This window comes from Populus euphratica, unplaced genomic scaffold, assembly GCF_000495115.2.
Source record: "Populus euphratica unplaced genomic scaffold, PopEup_1.0 scaffold335.1, whole genome shotgun sequence".
Classification (NCBI taxonomy): Eukaryota; Viridiplantae; Streptophyta; class Magnoliopsida; order Malpighiales; family Salicaceae; genus Populus; species Populus euphratica.
Window position 1 is genome coordinate 7,675 of NW_011500230.1, and position 19,763 is coordinate 27,437.

General features: G+C 32.4%; 1 protein-coding gene and 1 long non-coding RNA gene across 4 annotated transcripts in view; both read left to right on the plus strand.

Annotated features, from left to right (window-relative positions):
* The window catches only part of LOC105112426 (uncharacterized), a 13,420-nt gene extending 806 nt beyond the window's left edge, over positions 1 to 12,614 (plus strand). The window contains exons 2-3 of the long non-coding RNA XR_839754.1: positions 2,612 to 2,616; positions 12,466 to 12,614. This is a non-coding gene — a long non-coding RNA (uncharacterized LOC105112426). The remainder of the gene's footprint in view (positions 1 to 2,611; positions 2,617 to 12,465) is intronic.
* The window catches only part of LOC105112425 (gamma-glutamyltranspeptidase 3-like), a 19,831-nt gene continuing 9,101 nt past the window's right edge, over positions 9,034 to 19,763 (plus strand). Inside the window, exons 1-7 of one of the 3 annotated variants that reach the window (XM_011008131.1) lie at positions 9,034 to 9,289; positions 9,830 to 10,170; positions 10,405 to 10,923; positions 11,173 to 11,414; positions 11,504 to 11,771; positions 11,939 to 12,076; positions 12,182 to 12,478. In XM_011008131.1, the coding sequence (XP_011006433.1) occupies positions 9,157 to 9,289; positions 9,830 to 10,170; positions 10,405 to 10,923; positions 11,173 to 11,414; positions 11,504 to 11,771; positions 11,939 to 12,076; positions 12,182 to 12,457 (1,917 nt within the window). In that variant the 5' untranslated portion in view covers positions 9,034 to 9,156 and the 3' untranslated portion in view covers positions 12,458 to 12,478. Of the gene's footprint in view, positions 9,290 to 9,829; positions 10,171 to 10,404; positions 10,924 to 11,172; positions 11,415 to 11,503; positions 11,772 to 11,938; positions 12,077 to 12,181; positions 12,562 to 19,763 lie in introns of those variants that run through there. The other 2 variants (XM_011008132.1, XM_011008130.1) reach the window with 2 other exon arrangements.

Consider the following 19,763-nt stretch of genomic DNA (forward strand, 5'->3'; position numbering starts at 1 on the left):
ATTATTATTATTATTATTATTATTATTATTATTATTATTATTATTATTATTATTATTATTATTGTCATTGTTGTTATTATTGTTATTACTATTATTATTGTTGTTGTTGTACTATTGTCGTTTATAATTTGTACAATTAACCTCCTTGTGGTTCGATCCCGGTCTTGCCGAGTTATTTATTACTTCGACACTCCTGCACTTGGGAGAAGACATCAATCTTTTAGTCGTGTCAATTGCTTCATCTTGATCTTAGCTCTATAGGGAATGTATAGAGTTGAGAATTGTAAAACAAAATGTTTTGACCATTATCAACTTTTTGATAATTTTCAAAAGTTTTGCAGAATGCATGCGTATCCTTGAACATGGTGGGCCAATAAAATCCATTTTGAAAGATTTTTGCAGCTATCTTTTTTTATGAAAAATAACTCCCACATGCTTCAGAATGACAAAGTTTAATGACACTACTTACCTCATTGTAGGGAATAAATCTTTGAAATATTTGATCAGGACAATATTTGAATAAGTTAGGGTCATTACAATAAAAGTTCTTCACTTTGTTCAAAAACTTTTCTTTGTCTTGGGTACTCCAATTAGCTAGCAAATCTCCTAAAGCAAGAAAATTGATATTTTTATCATACCAAGGCATAGGACTAAGAGAAAGTAAGGATTCGTTAGGAAAGTAATCATCGATTGGTGTGATGTCAGATGTCAAATTTGTTGTTACTTTTGATAAAAGATCCGCATCAACATTTTCGATGCTTTTTTCATTTAAGATTTCTTCCTCAGAATAAACCATTTGCAAATCTTCAGATTCATCCAACTCATTTTTACTTAAAGTAGATTCAAGTTGATCATAAACTAATTCATCAATATGATCTACTTCTTGTAAATCATTATCATCTCCAGGTTGCTTGCAAATATTGAAAATATTCATCTCCAATGTCATGTTTCCAAATGATAGCTTCATCAGTCCATTCCTACAATTAATCAATGCGTTAGAAGTTGCAAGAAACGAATGTCCTAAAATAATAGGAAATGAATTACATCCTTCAACAGGTTGTGTGTCGAAGACAATAAAATCCATAAGATAAATGAATTTATCGACTTGTACTAACACATCTTCAACTATTCCTCTAGACACTTTTATAGATCTATCAGCAAGTAAAAGAGTTATAGAAGTTGGTTTTAACTCACCTAGATTTGGACTCTAAAAAACTGAATACGGAAGTAAATTCACACTAGCACCTAAATCAAGTAAGGCTCTTTCAATTTTATGTTCTCCAATAAAGCAAGAAATTGTAGGACAACCAGGGTCTTTATATTTCAAAGCATTATTGTTCTGAAGAATAACACTTACTTGTTCGGCTAAAAAGGCTTTCTTTTTCACATTTAGTTTTCTCTTCACCGTGCATAGATCTTTAAAAAAATTAGTATAAAAAGGAACCTGTTTAATAGCATCCAACAAAAGTATATTGATCCTTACCTGTTTGAAAGTTTCAAAGATTTTAGAGTTGTGATTAACTTTTCTTTGTTTGGTCATGACATGAAAAAATGGAAGTACTAGCGGGGAATCAATCGTTTCTTTAAAATTTTCAGATTCAACCCCTTCCTTACCCTTAGAGATTGACTCATCATCTTTCTCACAAGGTTCAAGAGTGGGTTTTTCAATAAACTTACCACTGCAAAGAGTTGTGACTGATTTGACTTGATCCATGTGTTGGCTTCCGGAACTACTTGCATTTGCATTGTATTGCCCCATGGGATTTTGTTGTGGTTGAGATGGAAACTTACCTTTCTCTTGGAAATTGAAAGCAGATATCAATTTTGCAAGAATATCTTTAAAATCTGTCATGTTTTGAGCAAGTTAAGTATTGATTGTCTTTTGCTTTTCAATGAATGCATGCAATGTTTCCTCAAGATTTCTTGTAGGAGGTGGAGCATAAGGAAGTGCATATCCATGAGAATTTTGGAAATTATGGTGTGCTTGAAATGGTGGTTGTGAAGTTTGTGCATTGTTGCTATCACTTTTCCAACTGAAATTTGGGTGATTTCTCCAACCAGGGTTGTATGTTTGGGAGTATAGGTTGTGGTTGGACCTTTGAAAACTATTTAAAGCATGGGCTTGTTCATGGAGACACTCCTTAAAAGAAGGCAAGGTTGGACAATTATTGGTTGAGTGTTTATTTGTTTCACATATTTGACACACAATGTTTGCAACAGATTTTAATTGACCATTCTTTTTCAATTCTACTGCCTCGACTTTTCTAGCTAAAGATGCAAACTTAGCTTGAAGGTCATGATCTTCCCGAAGGTTGTACTACCTCCACTAGATGTATGAGGTTGAGTTTTACTTGGTGCCTCATAAGTACCCACGGTGTCCCAATTTTGAGCATTTTCAGCTAACAAGTCTAAGTACTCCATTGCTTCATCAGGGTCTTTATCTTCAAAAGTTTCATTGCACATCAATTCAACCATTTACCTATCTCTAGGTGTTAACCCTTCATACAAATGTGAAATCAATCTCCATATTTCAAAACCATGATGAGGGCAAGTACTAAGCAAGTCTCGATACCTATTCCAACATTGGTAAAATGTTTCTCCTTTTTTTGAGTGAAAGTGGTGATTTGTCTTTTGAAAGAGTTTGTTCTATGAGATGGGAAAAACTTCTTTAAAAACTGTTGTTGCATTTCATCCCAAGCATGAATGGATCGTGGTCTCAAATTTTGTAGTCATGTTTTAACTTTATCTTTTAATGAAAAAGGAAAAAGCTTTAATCTGATGGTGTTCATGCTATAATTTAAATTATTATATGTGTTGCAGACCTCCTCAAATTCCCTTAAATGCAAGTATGAATTTTCCAATTCTAAGCCATGAAAAGAAGGTAAAAGTTAAATAATACCTAGCTTAAAATTAAAATGAGATGCATCGGGAGGAAAAACTATGCATGATGGTGCACTTGTTCTTGTGGGATTCATGTGGTCTCTAAGTGTTCTAGCATGGTTATTCTCATTATTCTCATTATAAAGTGATTGATTATCTTCTTCGGCTATATTTTCTAAAAATAATGAGAATACCCTACAAAGTCTACCACTTAATGTATGTGACCACACTCTCATGCACGTGTAGGAATAGAATAAAAGGAAGAAGAAAACAAAAGAAGAAGGAAGAAAACAAAATAAAGACAAACAAAACAAAAGAAACAAAGTTATATACAAGAAAAGTGAAAAGAGAAAATAAAATAAATACTATAATTTATACAAGAACTTACCTCCCCGGCAACAGCGCCAAAAACTTGACACGACCAAAAGATTGATGTCTTCTTCCAAGTGCAGGAGTGTCGAAGTAATAAATAACCCAGCAAGACCGGGGTTAAACCACATGGAGGTTAATTGTACAAATTATAAACAACAATTATAAACAACAACAACAACAACAACAACAATAATAATAATAAAGAAAGAGAAGAAGAAGATGAGAACTTGGAGATGGAATATTAATGTAAGGATTAAACGATGATAATAACAAATGTCAAGGTTAGAGGATCCACTAATGGTATGTCAAACAAGTATAGTATAAACTCTTATTATTCAATTGGAAACCACACACAAAGGAGGTTCCAATCATATTATATATTGTTAACATGATTACATTAGTCATCTTATTCGATTAATGCTAATACTTGTAAATCTCGTCGAGCATTCATGATTATAACTTATGTTAACAACAAATCAAGTTCCTTTCATAACTCAGGTGTCGGTTATACCATACAGTATGAACTATGAAAGTGCCAAGCATTTGTTGTACGAAGTGTTATACAACATAAATCAAGATTAGTCATTTAACAAGCAAAGTATTAAAGAGTGAACAAGATAACAAATACAAAACATGTTAGTATCAAACATTAAAGTCCATTTTAAGTTCACACTATACTTATTCTTACACCATTAGTGTAACCTTGTCACCTTGACATAATAAACTTAGCTAAACATAATGAAAGAAAGAAAAATAAATAAACAAAATAGAAACATAAATAAGATAAAAGTTAACTAAGTAAATGAAATGAAATGAAAGGCATAAACTTGATATTAATGAAATCAAAGCATAAACATTACAAACAAATACAAAGAGAGAAAGCAAGAGCATGATCTTGATCTGAAAATCAAGATGTCTAAATGCATGGCAAATGCCTCCTTTTATAGGCCAAAATTAAGAACTATTGATTTGATGACTAATTGATAAGTGGGTGACCAACTCTTGACTTGGTGACAATCCTTATCTTCTTTTGTCTACCCAAAACGTCATTGATAATGTCAAAATTAGAGCCACTTAATGAAAGTTGTAGAAAATTATCTCAGCTTTCTTGTGTAAAACATTCAGCTCATTTGGATTTCTAAAACTCCAGATATGGGCCAAACACTGAACAATGCTCAGGTTGGAAGACAGATTCAGACTTCTTTGTTGTTGCTATAATTTAAACTTGAAAATAACATTTTTAGATCTTGGGCTCCATATAAAAGTTATAGGTCTATGTCTTATCTTTCCATTTATATAAAGTAGACCTAAATCTGAGATCTATAGCTCCAGATATGACCCAATTACCGAACAGTATTCCGGTTTGGATTACACCGACATCTCTTTTCAAAGTTTGGCCATCTCTTTGTCCTTTCAATTTCAGTTCTTAAATTCATCAATCAATCCTTTCATTTATGTGATAGGCCTGCATTTAAAATGAATATTTACCACAAATTAAAGGTATCTTATATTATTAGATACGTTATTATAAAACATGCTTTAGTTAAGGAGTTATTGATACTTCGAGTGCAAAATGATGATATAAAACATTGATAAAAATGCACTTTTAAATACTAATGAATATCTATTGGATCATTTATTAAGATTTTATAGTGATTTTGAATTTAAAAAAATATTTAATTTTATCCCATAAATTATATATGTTTTGGAAAGAAAATGGCATGATAATTAAACTCTATTTTTTTTCTTTGTTTTCTTTTTATTTATTACAATTTCTTTTAAAGGAAATTAAATTGAATCTTGCTCTATCTCCATCTCAATACAACAATTGAGACATCAATATCTAATTCGACATAAGTGAGACCAAACAAATTTTCTACAAAAGATAGTTTGTCTATTCTTATATCTAAGCATGACCTAATCATTTCTTTTTTCAATTATTATCTTCCCTTGGGCTTTTCAACTATTCATGGAATCTTAAAAGAAAATAAATAAAAACTCTTATAAAACCCTAAAATCACATATTGCACGAATCATAAACAATGCATATGAAGATCATAAAGTCTTTTTGACACGTCAAGCAAGATTAAGTATCTTCAACTAAATTTTGTCAATTACATGTATTTTAATTGATTTAATTTGATAAATAATATAAATCACATGCACATCACATCAACATAATAAGAAAATAAATCACAAGATTGACTGATGCAATTCACAAAAATATAAGTGAAGAATTAAAATGAAGAGATTAGGGGTTAAATTACCAAAAAAAAATGTAGGGATTTATGTGATGTATCAAATAAAATTAATAAATTAAAAATAATTGTTATAAAGCTATAGGTTTTGAGTATGTCTATAAACTGGTGTGATGTTTAGTGGCTAATTTAGTGGTTGATTGTGCACTTGATTTGTTAGGGTTTATCTTATGTTTGGAATTGCGATTTAAATAAATAGTAAAAATTATTTTTATGTTATTTAAAATTACTTTTTATATTTTTAAATTTTTTTGATGTGCTATATTTAATATTTTTTTAATATATTTCCAAGTAAAAAAAATACAATTATTGCACTTCCCAATCACCCTTAATATAGTTAAGTCATTCTTTAACTGTCTATAAAGTCTACATAACTAGCTACGTAACATACAACAAATTTATTAATTTTGAAGTTCATATTCAGTTGTGCTATATTTTTATATAGTAGGTCTTTTGGTTTCCAGATCAAAAAATTTTAACGTTCAACGAATCTATTAATGTTAGGGTTCAAGTTTAATTATTTTCTAAGTTGTATCTATATATTCTTAGTATTGAAATGTTTAACTTGGATTGATTAGTGCTTTAGAATCGAGATACTTTTCATGTATCTATCAATTTTAAAGTTTATGTTAAATTCTTTAATAAATTGCTTTCATATACAAATAATATATTAATCACATTTTTAATTGCCATAAACAAATGTCTCTCAATATAAATTTGAAGCTCAAATGAACCAAGATGTTAATTGTCCTCCATTTTTGCTACATAAAAATATGTAAAATAATCATTTAGTCTTAGTTGTTGATAAGTTCACATGAATGGTTTTATAACACTTTTTAATATATTTTTAAGTGAAAATTCTTTAAAATTAAAATTTTTACAAATCAATTATAAACTTATACTAAAGTTTTTCTTTTAATTTTAATTTGAGAGGATGAACATGATGAAATTTAAATTCATGATCACTTAATCAAAAAAATCTTAATATCATATCAAAAAATTATTTCAATTTAAAAATTCAAGTTGTTAAATGAAAATTAAGAATGATTTATATTAAAGAAACCTAAATTCTTTTTTAAAAAGTATCTCAACTCATAAATCATTTAATCTTGGTTTTTATTATAGCTTATGAGTAAGTTTATTATAAATTACAATAGTAAAGTGATAATTTTGGCCTTCACTCTAAAATCATTAAGCCTTGTATAAGAGGTATAATAGATTTTTTCTAATGTTAAAAAAGTCATCAAAGAATTAGATGGAGGCAAGAAGGTCTTTATACATTTGTTTAAAATGTCTCTAGAGGCTTTATAGTCCTTTTTTTCTTTTTAAATTGTAAAATTATTAATCTAACTTTTATTACAAGAAAAAGAAAAGGAAAATAACATTAAGGGCTTTTCTATCTTTTACTTAATTTAAAAACATTTAAATTATTTTCCTTTAAATTTTAAAAATTTATCCTTTAGTATAAAGGTACTTTAATCTTTTAAATTTGATTATATTTTTTATTCTCAAATTTAATTGGAGTCATAAATAGCAACCACAAGCTTTGAACATCGCATATGGCGTCATTTGATGGCCAAAAGCCTACTACTAGGGAAGCAACCGAAGCCTCTTAGTGATCCCTCCATGCCTAAGTGACTTGTGTGGTCTAATTGTCTTTAGTTTGATGTGTGTGGCTTTTTTTCTTTTTTTCCTTGTAGATTTTCATGTTGGCTTTCCAAACTTTCAAACACAACTTTTCAATTTTATTTTCTTTTATATCTTTATTTTTTTTATTACTATTTCTTTTGTTGGAGATCATTTATGAAATTAGAATTTTTTTTCAATTTCATCCCCCATAGACTTTTTTCATCTGTCAAATATAGTCCTTATTATTTTAATTATGATTTGTTTTATTTATGATGATTTTTAATTATTTTTTTACAATTTCATCATTCTTGAGTTCTTTTGCCTATCAAAGTTGATTCTTTTTATTGCTATTTTTTTATATTAAAAATTAATATTTTTATTATTTTATTCTTCAACATTTATTTATTTGAGTATTTAGCTTCAAGGTTGGGCCGAGCTTATAATTTAATAGGTTGTTGAGCTTTTCAGTTGAGTTGTGATTTAGAATTTAACGATTGTAGGTATTAGAGATTGGTTTAGATTTAAGAGATTTATCCTGGGTTTTTTTTTAACTTGTCTTTTTTTTTAAATTTCATCTTTCAATATTTTTTATGAGATTTTTAACTGTTTAGAAGATAAAATGGGTACCTTAGGTTTCTTTTTTAGGCCTTTATTGAATTTAGTTTTTTAAAAGTATTTTTATTTTTTAATTAAATTAAATAATTGATTAAGTATAAGTATGAAATATTTATTTTATAGCATTGTGTTTGTTTTGTGGGTCACTAAATCTTAAATCTTTTAAATCTTTCTTGCTTGTTTTAAAATACTGATGTAGCATGAAATTTTTCACACCAAATCATATTTAACTAGATTAATTATTTTGACAAAGCAATTATAGGTTGGAATTTAATTGAAATTTGTATCCCAAACTGGAAAAAAAGTAACAAAAAACTTTAAGGAATATAATTATTGCATTTGATTTTTAAAAAAGTAACTTTTTTTTTTATTTTCTTAAATTGGAAAAGAAACTTCGGAAACTACAAATAATACTCAATCGTCCTTGTACTTTTCAATTATTTTGTGTGCATTATTCTACTTTGAACTCGTGGAGGTCTATTTATTTGGCGTCACCGTCTACGACATTGTTTAATTGCTTTGGTACAATTATTTTCATTTTTCAAAGCAGCTATCGTTCAGGATGATGTAACAAAATAATAATAATAATAATAATAATAATAATACTTGTCCTTCCGTGTGGATTTAAAATTAGCCGGTTTCTACCTTTTACTCCCAAAATGCAAAAGTGACCGTTTTGTAATTTGCTTGCCGTGGCTAAATTTGGAAGCTATAAAGAAAACAAACGTTGCTCCGATGGCTTCCATGCTCCGGTTAAGGCTATGTTCGATAAAATCTATTTTAAAAAGTATTTTTGAAATTAATTTTTAGATGAAAATAATATTAAATTGATTTTTTATGTATTTTTTTATAGTTTTAATATGATGATATAAAAAATAAAGTAAAAATATGAAAGATTGATTTATGCACTTTAGATTTAAAAAGATATAAAACTACTTGAAAAACCAAGAAAAGAACCCAAAATACTTAATAAAACATTGAAGAACTTGAAAAAAGATAAAATTAAAAATCCTAGAAAATATGGTGATATAAAAATAAAGTTAAAATATGAAAGATTGATTTATGCACTTTAAATTTAAAAAAATATAAAACTACTTGAAAAACCAAGAAAAGAACCCAAAATACTTAATAAAACATTGAAGAACTTGAAAAAAGACAAAATTAAAAATCCTAGAAAATGATAATGAAGATTCCATTCACATTAGCCATATCGTGAAAAAGTTTGAAGGATTCCTGTGAAAATCTTATTTTAATCGTGTACACATATGAATCTACTTCAAATACCACACCTTCATTTCTTTATTCCTCACAGCCTAACACAGGAATAAAGAAAGGTCTCTGGTTCAACCAGTAAAACTCCATCAAGACACCTAATTGTTGTTGAGTGTTGAAGGGAGGGATAATGGGGCGACAGAGCATCGTAGCTCCGCTATTGGGCACTGATATCTCATCAACAAATTATCATATTTATGTCAAGAAGAATTGGAGTCGCAAAGCTTTGTGCTTCTTTCTTGCATCCGTAACCATTATTACGAGTACTAACCACTCTCTCTCCCTCTCTCTCTCTCTCTCTCTCTCTCTCTCTCTCTCTCTCTCTCTCTCTATGTTTGTATGTTTGGTTTTTGTTCCTTCCATATATATATTTATATATGACAGTTGTTCAGAATTCCTTCCATGTTCTGTGGGGTTTCCAGGATAATTGGAACCCTCTCCATCCAATAATTTGTGCCAATTACAATCCGCCATCTAACAGCATGTTTAATCAGATTAGCAGAGCCAAAACAAGATAGTTGTTCTGGGATTCACAGGATAAGTTATTACCCATGTTTAATTATAAAGAATCATTCATTTGGGCAAATATTGCAAATGCTATGTTTTTGTTCTCACCATTTCCTTATATCAATGTTTCTGTCGAGATCTGTTAATTTTTATCTCATTTTTTAATTATTTGTTGGAGCACGACTGTATGCCTTTTGCTATAAGATGCAAAACGTTCAGATTATCATTTCTAGTGTTCGTGAAAATGCTATAATTATCCAAGTTAATGCTCCCTAAGCAAACTGTTTGCACTTCAGCTGTAGGCCTGCTAACTTTTGGAGCCCACTTCACTTGTTGGGTACTGAGAGGAGGAAAAAACTACAGTGAAAGGATTGAAGTTAACAAAGCTGAGATTGTCGAGTCAGAACAAGGTGTTGTTGCTGCTGATGATGCTCGGTGTTCTGAAATCGGTGCATCAATGCTTAGACAAGGTGGGCATGCTGTTGATGCTGCAGTGTCAACTGCTTTGTGCGTTGGTGTTGTTAATCCAGTGGGGAGTGGAATAGGAGGTGGAGCTTTCATGATTGTCAGGTCTTCATCAACTTCTAAAACTCAAGCTTATGACATGAGAGAAACTGCTCCCGGGGCAGCTTCACAGGTTCAAAGTCTTCTCTTTCACCTAAAATATCAGCACTTGCTAACTTTTCTACATCACACTTTGTCCCAGTAAATCCGCTAGATCCTATCCATCAGGGAAAAAAATAAAGAAAATCAACTAGAATTTTCTTCCATCTACTTTGTTTTTTTAATTTTGTTTACCAGGATTGCACGTTCATCGCCCATTTTGAAGGTCCGCTTATTCATCTTTTATGGTGTATTTGTCCATGAATAGAATATGTATGCAAACAACTTGAATAACAAGTATTCAGGTGCCCTGTCCATGGGAGTTCCCGGCGAGATTGCTGGCCTCCATGAAGCTTGGCTGCAACATGGCCGTTTGAATTGGAGGACTCTATTCCAACCTGCCATAAAACTTGCCAGGGATGGTTTTGTTGTTGCTCCCTATCTTGCATCTTCCATTGCTAAATGTGCCAAAAAAATCATGAATGATCCTGGGTTGCAGCAAGTGTTCGCTCCAAATGGGAGGTTGTTACAAGCTGGTGATAAATGCTTTAATCTGGAGCTAGCCCAAAGCCTGGAAGCAGTTGCAGAACAAGGCCCACAAGCCTTTTATAATGGCACTGTTGGTGAGAAATTAGTGAAAGATGTCAGAGATGCTGGTGGGATTCTAACGATGGAAGATCTAAAGAATTACAAGGTGGATATAATGGATGCCTTAGCTGCAAACTTTACGGGCTACACTATATATGGAATGCCACCACCTTCAAGTGGAACACTTGGAATGTCTCTGGTGGGTTATATTTTCTCACTTATGAATGCATATTTGTGTCAATCAAGCATTTTGTTCTGTAAAATCAAGTGATCTTCTGGCTGTTCTGCTCTGGCTTTGAAGGACTGATGTCCAACAAAACTAGGGTTAATTAGTGAGCTGACTTCAGCATTTGGATATTGCATTTTACTCTTGACTACAATACTGTTCATGGTTGTGAAGCTATTGAATTATGTGAATTGGATTTCTCTAAATTCTGATGCAAAACAGGTCTTAAACATCCTCAATAGTTATGGAAGTTCTAAAGCTGCAGTGGGAAATCTTGGTCTTCATCGCTTGATTGAAGCAATGAAGCACATGTTTGCTGTTAGAATGAACTTGGGGGACCCTGCATTCGTAAACACAGCCAAATACATGTCTGAAATGCTTTCCCAATCTTACGCCGGTAAAATACAGAAAATGATAGTGGACAATACCACATTCCCTCCAGAATATTACATGAATATGGAAAGGTATGACTACTTGCTACTGATTATAAATAAAGCTTTACTGGTATCATTGTCACTGTGTCATGATTCTAAAGATTTCAGACCTTAATTAGTAGGTGGAGTCAGCTTAGAGATCATGGAACCAGCCACTTTTGCGTTGTGGATGCAGAGCGAAATGCTGTATCAATGACAACAACAATAAATTATGGTTTTGGAGCTGGAGTTCTCTCGCCCTCCACTGGAATTTTGCTCAACAATGAGATGGGTGATTTCTCAGCACCCACAGAGATAACTCCTGACATGCTGCCTCCTGCTCCAGCAAATTTTATTGAACCCAACAAGAGACCTTTATCTTCCATGACTCCTGTTATTATCACCAAGGTTTGGCTTTATATAGATATATTACTCTCTACCAAGCTAGAAATTCGTGCAGCTCAACAGCAATAGTTTCGACCTCATTGGTCTTGAATCAGATGTATCGTCATCAATTTCATAAATCCTCTCTAACTTCCTCATTTATTGTAATCTCACTTTTGTAAACTCCACAGGACGATCAGCTAGCTGGGGTCATGGGTGGTAGTGGCGGACTTTTCATCATTCCAGCGGTGATACAAGTCTTTCTTAATCATTTTGTCTTGGGGATGGAACCTTTAACTGCAGTTGAGAGTCCAAGGGTCTATCACAAGGTAGGAAACTTGCTTCAACAGTCAATTCATGTTCATCTTCTCTCTGGGTAAAATATGATATGCCGTCTAATACTTGGACATTTCATGTGATCTGATTTGGAGCAGTTAATACCCAATACTGTATTGTACGAAAACTGGACAGTAATAGATGGCAAGCACATAGAACTTGCAGGGGACAGAAAAGCTTTCTTGGAGGAAAGGGGTCATCAGTTGCTGGCTCAGGCAGGGGGAGCTATTGTCCAGCTTGTTGTTCAGACCCTCCAAAGCCCTATCCACGTGGACAGCGAAAATTCGAGAGATTCTGTAAATGCCCAAATTCTCCATGGAACGCTCACAGCAGTGAGCGATCCAAGAAAAGATGGCAGGCCTGCAGCAATTTGATCTGTCAGTTTTTTAAGAAATGTAGCCAATTGGCAGGAAATACAGCTGTGAAACATTATTATTCTGTAGAAGATTAGGCAATTTATGCGTAACTCTAAAAAAAACGTATATTTTGTTAGCAAATTTGATGTTGGCTGATGATACTGCAACTTAAAAATGCTTCACCTTGGAATTGGATGCCTCTAGAATGGAGCTAAGGGCGCTACAGTGCAGCCATTACACACACAGAACTTGAGCTTAAGAGTTGAACTTTACACATGGACAGAATGATTAAGGTATGAAAACCAAATTGTGTTAAAGACAGCAGAGTATTTTACCATTACAACAATAAAATCAACACAATGTTTTTCATGGGAAATGTCTGTGTTCAAGCTTATTTATACACAACAGGATAAACTAAAATGCTAGCTCATCAAGAATCCAAGAAAGAACGATAGCACCTGACCAGTCATTGAAGTTATCTTATCCATCAGTATAATTATCGGGCTCAGAATGTTAGAGTTGCTTGTCTCGTCAATGCAAACGATTCATGACAATCTCTTCCAGCATGAAATGAGCTTTTTCTAAATGGAACATGATTTCTAGCTCGCATTGTAGATAAATGAAACAAATAAAAAAGAAGAAGAAAAAGAGAAAAGGTGAGCTTCTATCCGAGGGTAACAAAGGAAAACCAGAACACTATTACTACTAGAGACAAATAATGCTCCACCTTTATTATATACAAGTGGAAATAACTAATCTCCTACTTAGTATATAATGAAGACTTAATTTAAGGCATAAATCATGGCATGATTTATGGCCTTTGCTCCCAACTTAGTTTATATATATACACTCAGTGAAGAGTTGCATGTGTGAAGAACATAGAGAGAGTGAAGAAGATAGAGAGAATTTGAGTGAGAGTAAGTTGAGTAGAGAAGAGTTTTTTCTCCTCCTTTTTATTTATATTGCTTCTTTGATTGATTAATACAAATCAGTAGCTCCGTGGAGTAGGCAAGTTGACGAACCTCTTAAATTTATGTATGTTTGATTTCTGGAATGACCTAACAACTGATATCAGAGCTTGTTCTTAAAAAAAAAAAAAAGGGTGTTTGATCCAAACTCAAAAATCAAAGTTCTAAAAATATGTTTTTGAACATACCATCGTTTAGGGGAAGACAAGACGAATCCACTAGTGAAAACCTGGCAAGAATAGATGTCCTGCATGCCCATGCGCGCCGACGTTAGGACTGCCCACACGCGTCATATGCTCCTTTTTTACCTGAATACCTACAACTAAACCAAGTTCACCCAACACATCATTATCCAGTCAGCAGCCACAGCAGTAATTCTACACAATCATCAGCCACGTCACCTGACACGACATCAGTAAACAGCATATCTGCTAGAAAATCCATGTGGATCTGCCACGTAATCAATTGTGGGCCTGTATTGCTTACTTGTCTGACACGTCATCATAGCCACGTTAGCATATTGGGTTTTGATGTAGTGCGCCGCAGACACTATTCCAACTAACACACGGCTTCATTTGCACCGTCTAGTGATCTAAAAGTTTGATTGATAAGATTTGAGCCATCTAAAGTCTGATTTGCCTGATTTAAGTGTCGTTTCCAATATTTTTTTCCATTCCGGACACATTCGTAAGGTCAGATTCGGCAGATTCAAATCCAAGAAGTGTTAAAAATGGTAGATGAATAAAGGCTGTTGGAATTGAAAAATTTGATGGGATAGATTTTGGATATCAAAAAAAAATACAAATTGAAGACTATTTATATAGGAAGAAACTTCATATTTCTATGTTGGGGAGCAAACCTGAGAATATGTAAGAAGAAAATTGACTAATTCTTGATAGATAGGTTTCGGATATTATCCGGTTATCCTTATCAAGAAGAGTTTCTCACAATGTTATAAAAGAAAAATCCACTGTAAAATTAATGGTAGTTTTGTTTGGGATGTATGAGAAGCTCTCAGCAAATAATAAAGTACACTTGATGAATAAATTATTGAACTTGAAGATGACAGAAAACACCTCTATCACACAACATCTTAACAACTTCAATATCATCACAAATCAATTGTCATCTATTAAAATTGAGTTTGATGATGAGATTCATGCACTCATTTTGCTAGCTTCACTTCCAAGAATTTGGGAAGGTATGAGAATAGCCGTGAGTAACTTAGCCAGAAAATCCAAACTAAAATATGTTGACATTTGAGATTGGCTGAAAAAGTACAAACAAAAGACTTAGGTGAAAGTTCAAATTCAAGTTCAGGTTCAGCCTTTAATATCAACACTCGAGGAAGGAGATATGATAGAGGCTCATCTAGAGGTGGATCAAAATTAAGATACAAAAGTAAAAGCAAGTCTAGACTTAGAAAATAGGTTGAATGTTGGAATTGTGCTAGACTTGGTCATTACATGAGGAGTTACATAAAACTAAAAAAACCTAAAGCTAACTCTACGAATGCTGCCACAGATAAGGTACAAGATGCTTTGATTCTTACTGTACAAAGTCCAATTGATACTGGATTTTTGATTCTGGTGTTTCATTTCACTGTACACCACACCATAAAATTATACAAAACTATATCGCTAGAGATCACGGTTTAGTTTATCTAACCGATGGACAACTAATGAATATCATGGGCATAGGAGATGGGCAAATCAAGACGATGAATAGAGCTATATGGAACTTATAAAATGTAAGACATGTTCCTGGATTAAAGAAGAAACTGATCTTTGTTAGACAGCTTGACAATAGTGGTCATTCAATCTTTTTTTTTAGAGGTATGTGGAAAGTATCGAAGGAAACAATGGTTTTCGCTTATGAAAAGAAAACCAACACCTTGTATATGACCATAAGATTTGCAGATATCATTGCCTCTACTGAAGCAAAAAAAACAAACACAGCTATGACATTATAGACTCGGCCTTATAAGTCAAAAGGGGATGAAGATACTTTAGTCGAAGGGAAACCTACTAGAGCTAAAAAAAATGTTGATTTAGATATTTGTGAAAGTTGTGTTCTTGAAAAATAGCAGAAGCTCAGTTTCTTAAAGGTTGACAAGACCTTAAGACTAAGAAAGCTAGAACTGGTACACACAAATTTATAAGGACCTTATCTAGTAACATCTCTTAAAGGTTCTCGGTATTATGTGACTTTTATTGATGATTTCAGTAGAAAGGTATGGGTCTACTTTCTAAAAAATAAACCTAATGTGTTTGAAATATTCAAGAAATAAAAAGCTATGGTTGAAATTGAATCAAGTTTAAAGTTGAAATGCTTGAGATCTAATAATAGAGGAGAATACATTGATGGAGGTTTCAAAGAGTATTGTATTGTCAATGGTATCAAAATGGAAAAGATTGTTCCAGGCACACCACAACAAAAGAGCATTGCTTAACGGATGAACAATATTATCAATAAACGAGCTAGAAGCATAAGGTTGCATTCAGGGTTACCTCAAACATTAGGGGCTGACACAGTTTATACTATAGTTGATCAACCATGGACCATCAGTTCCTTTGGAATTTAGATTGCCCGAGGAAGTATGGAGAGGAAAAGAAATACAACTCTCTCATCTAAAGGTCTTTGGGTATGTTTTCTATGTTTATATAGATTCTGATGCTCACAACAAGCTAAATGTCAAATCCAAAAAATGTTTCTTCATCGGATATGAAGATGAAGAATTTGGATTTTGGTTTTAGGATGATCATAACATAAAGATTATTAGAACAGGAACATGATCTTCAATGAGAAAGTTTTGTACAAAGACAGATCAAGTGTAGAAACTAATATAGCTGATTCAAATACAAGTCTATAAAAATCTGAATTCATAAGATTAAAAGGACTTCCTAATGTTACCAAGTAGAACAAAATTCAGAGCCTTACAAGAAAATTCAAGCATATTTGTACCCATTACTACATAGGAAGATATAGAGGCAAGAGAACTTATTGTTTATGTTCGCAGGTCTTCAAGGACTGTAAAGCCCTCACAACGGTTCACACTTCTACTGAATTATATTCTATTAACAGATGGTGGTGAACCACAAACTTATGAAGAATCATTACAAGATGAAGCAAGTGGGAGTTAGACATGAAGGATGAGATGGATTCTTTGTTGAAGAACAAGACTTGGGAACTAACCACACTACCTGAAGGAAAAAAGGCTTTGCAAAATAAAGGGGTTTACAGAGTAAAGACTAAGCATGACGGAAGCAAACAGTTCAAGGTAAGACTTATTGTAAAAGGGTTTTAATAAAAGATAGAGATTGACTACTCTGAGATATTTTCTCTAGTTGTGAAGGACACAACAATCAGAGTTATTATAGGGATAGTAGCTACAAAAAATTTACATCTTGAACAACTAGATGTAAAAATAGTATTTCTTCACGGTGACTTGGAGGAAGACATTTATATACAATAACTAGAGGGGTTTGCAATATAAAGAAAGAAAAATCAAGTATGAAAGCTAAAGAAAAGCCTATATGGTTTGAAGCAAGCTCCAAAACAGTGGTATAAGAAGTTTGACAATTTTATATACAATTCGGGGTACACAAGATGCCAGGCTGATCATTATTGCTATGTCAAATATTTTAACAACTCTTACATCATTTTACTATTATATGTAGATGATATATTGATAGCAAGATTCAGCATTGAAGAGATTAACAAGTTAAAACAGCAATTGTCAAAACAGTTTGAAATGAAGGATTTGGGAGCTACTAAACAAATACTTGACATGAGAATCATCATAGATGAAGACAAAGGCATATTAAAGCTTTCACAAACAGAGTATGTCAAAAAGGTTCTCAGCAGGTTTAATATGGATAATGCTAAACCAATAAGTATACTTCTGGGAAATCATTTCCAGCTCAGCAAAGATCAATCGCCAAAAACTGAGCTAGAATGTGGATACATGGATAAGATTCCATATGCCTCATTTATCAGCTCTTTAATATATGTTATGGTTTGTACCAGACCAAACATTACCCATGTAGTGGCAGTTGTAAGCCGATATATAAACAATACTGGAAAGCAGCATTAGGAGGCAGTAAAATGGATTATGAGATACTTAAAAAGTTCCTTAAAGACTTGTCTTCCCTTCACAGTTGGTGGTTTGAAACTTGAAGGTTTTGTAGACGATGATATAGCAAGAGATGTTGATAGCAGAAAGAGCACTATAGGATATGTATGTACTCTAGAAGGCACTACTGTCTCTTGGAGTTCTACCTTACAAAAGATCGTCGTTCTTTCAACAACAGAAGCTGAATATGTTGTAGTCTTAAAGTCTGCAAAAGAGATCATATGGTTACAAAGTTTTTTGAAAGAATTAGGCAAGATGAATGGAAATAGTATTTTGTATAACGACAGTTAGAGTGTAATCTTCCTTGCCAAGAATCCAACATTTCACTCGAGGACTAAGCATATTCAGATCAAATATAACTTCATCCAATAATTGCTAGACAATAAGCAACTAATGCTAGAAGAGGTTTGTGGAAATAAGAATCCAACTGACATGTTAACCAAAAGAGTTATACTTAATAAACTGAAGTTATGTAAAAATTCGGTTGGTCTTCAAAGATAAAAGATAATTTCATTGTTTGTCTCCAAGTGAAAGATTGTTAATAGTGGAGACAAACAATGCTCCACCTTTATTATATACAAGTGGAAATAACTAATCTCCTACTTAGTATATAATGAAGACTTAATTTAAGGTATAAATCATGGCATGATTTATGGCCTTTACTCCCAACTTAGTTTATATATATACACTCAGTGAAGAGATGTGTCTGTGAAGAATATAGAGAGAGTGAAGATAATAGAGAGCGCTTGAGTTAAAGTGAGTTGAGTAGAGAAGAGTTTTTTCTTCTCTTCTTTGTTTGTATTGTTTTTTTTATTGATTAATACAAACCAATAGATCCGTAGAGTAAACAAATCGCCGAACCATATAAATTTGTGTGTTTAATTTCTGAAATGACCTAATAGAAACAATGCCAAGCCAAATATTAGTCCATCAACATGGGGTAAAAAGACATCATCCTTGGCATTAGTGGACTTGCCACATTGCTGAAATGGCAACTACAAGTTGTATGAATTCCAAAATTGCAAGCTCGTTCTGCAATGGCCAGAAACAAAGAACATTGAATGAAAGGAGACTATGGTGAAGACAGTGGATTAAGTATAAATACCCCGCAGGGTTTGTAATTGTGAATCACACACATCTGCAAGCCCGAGAGTGTTCGTTTGTAAATCCAGCAATCCATTTCCTCCACTATTGACATCATTTTTACCCTCCATAGACATGAAAAGGAAGAAGATATTCATGTCACGGCATAGAATGTAATCGTTGAGTGATTACCAGACTCAAGCACCTGAAGGTTATAGTAATAAGTAGCATGCTATGATCTTAAAAGAAAGGAAGCATTGTGTAGTTGAAAAGATAAGAACTTCATTATATTGTCAACTCCCACCAAGAAAACAATGATGCGTAGCGACTGTATATGATTTTGTACCTGCGATGCGCTACAAGTGAACACTTTAACATCAAGGGCAGATGAAGGAAAACAGGAGTCAGACCCATTTCAAATATTCCTGCAACAATCACATTCACTCTCAGACCTGAAGAAATCCATTCCAATTTAAAATGAAATCCAATGTTTGGGGTTCTTGTTCTGGAAGAAAATAAAAACCTGTTGGGCGTTGCGGGCGAGGCATTTGCGGACAATTTCTCCTTCAGGGAAGGGCACGGCATTCTTCTAGGGTGAACCATTCGTGGTTTTGGGCTAAAAGAGCTTTTTTTCGTTCTCTTTTCTTTCTCTTCCCCACTCTTCAATTTCATGTCAATCTCTTAAAAAAAAATCAGAATAGCTCTTATAATTTATTTTCACTTTATATATATATATATTTGAATAAACTATGAAATTATAAATATTTTTTAATTTCATCCCCATTTAATTTTTAATTTTTCAAATTTAATCCATATTATTTTGATTGTTTATTTTTATTTGAGATCATTTTTAAGCTTTTTGTTTTTCTTTTAAATTTAGTCATCTTTCTTTTTATTGCTATCTTTTTTTTAGCAAGATTTATCAATGGATTTTTTTTTTACAATTTTATTCTTTAAATTAAATTAATTAGAAATTAAGCTTCTTGATTGAACTTACCTAGTTCAATGATTTCACAGATTATGAGTTTTAGAAATCAAACCAGGTTTAGAAAGTTTGTTTGGGTTATCTTTTTTTTTTCTTTTAAAAGTTATACATACATATATATATATATATATATATATATATATATATATATAT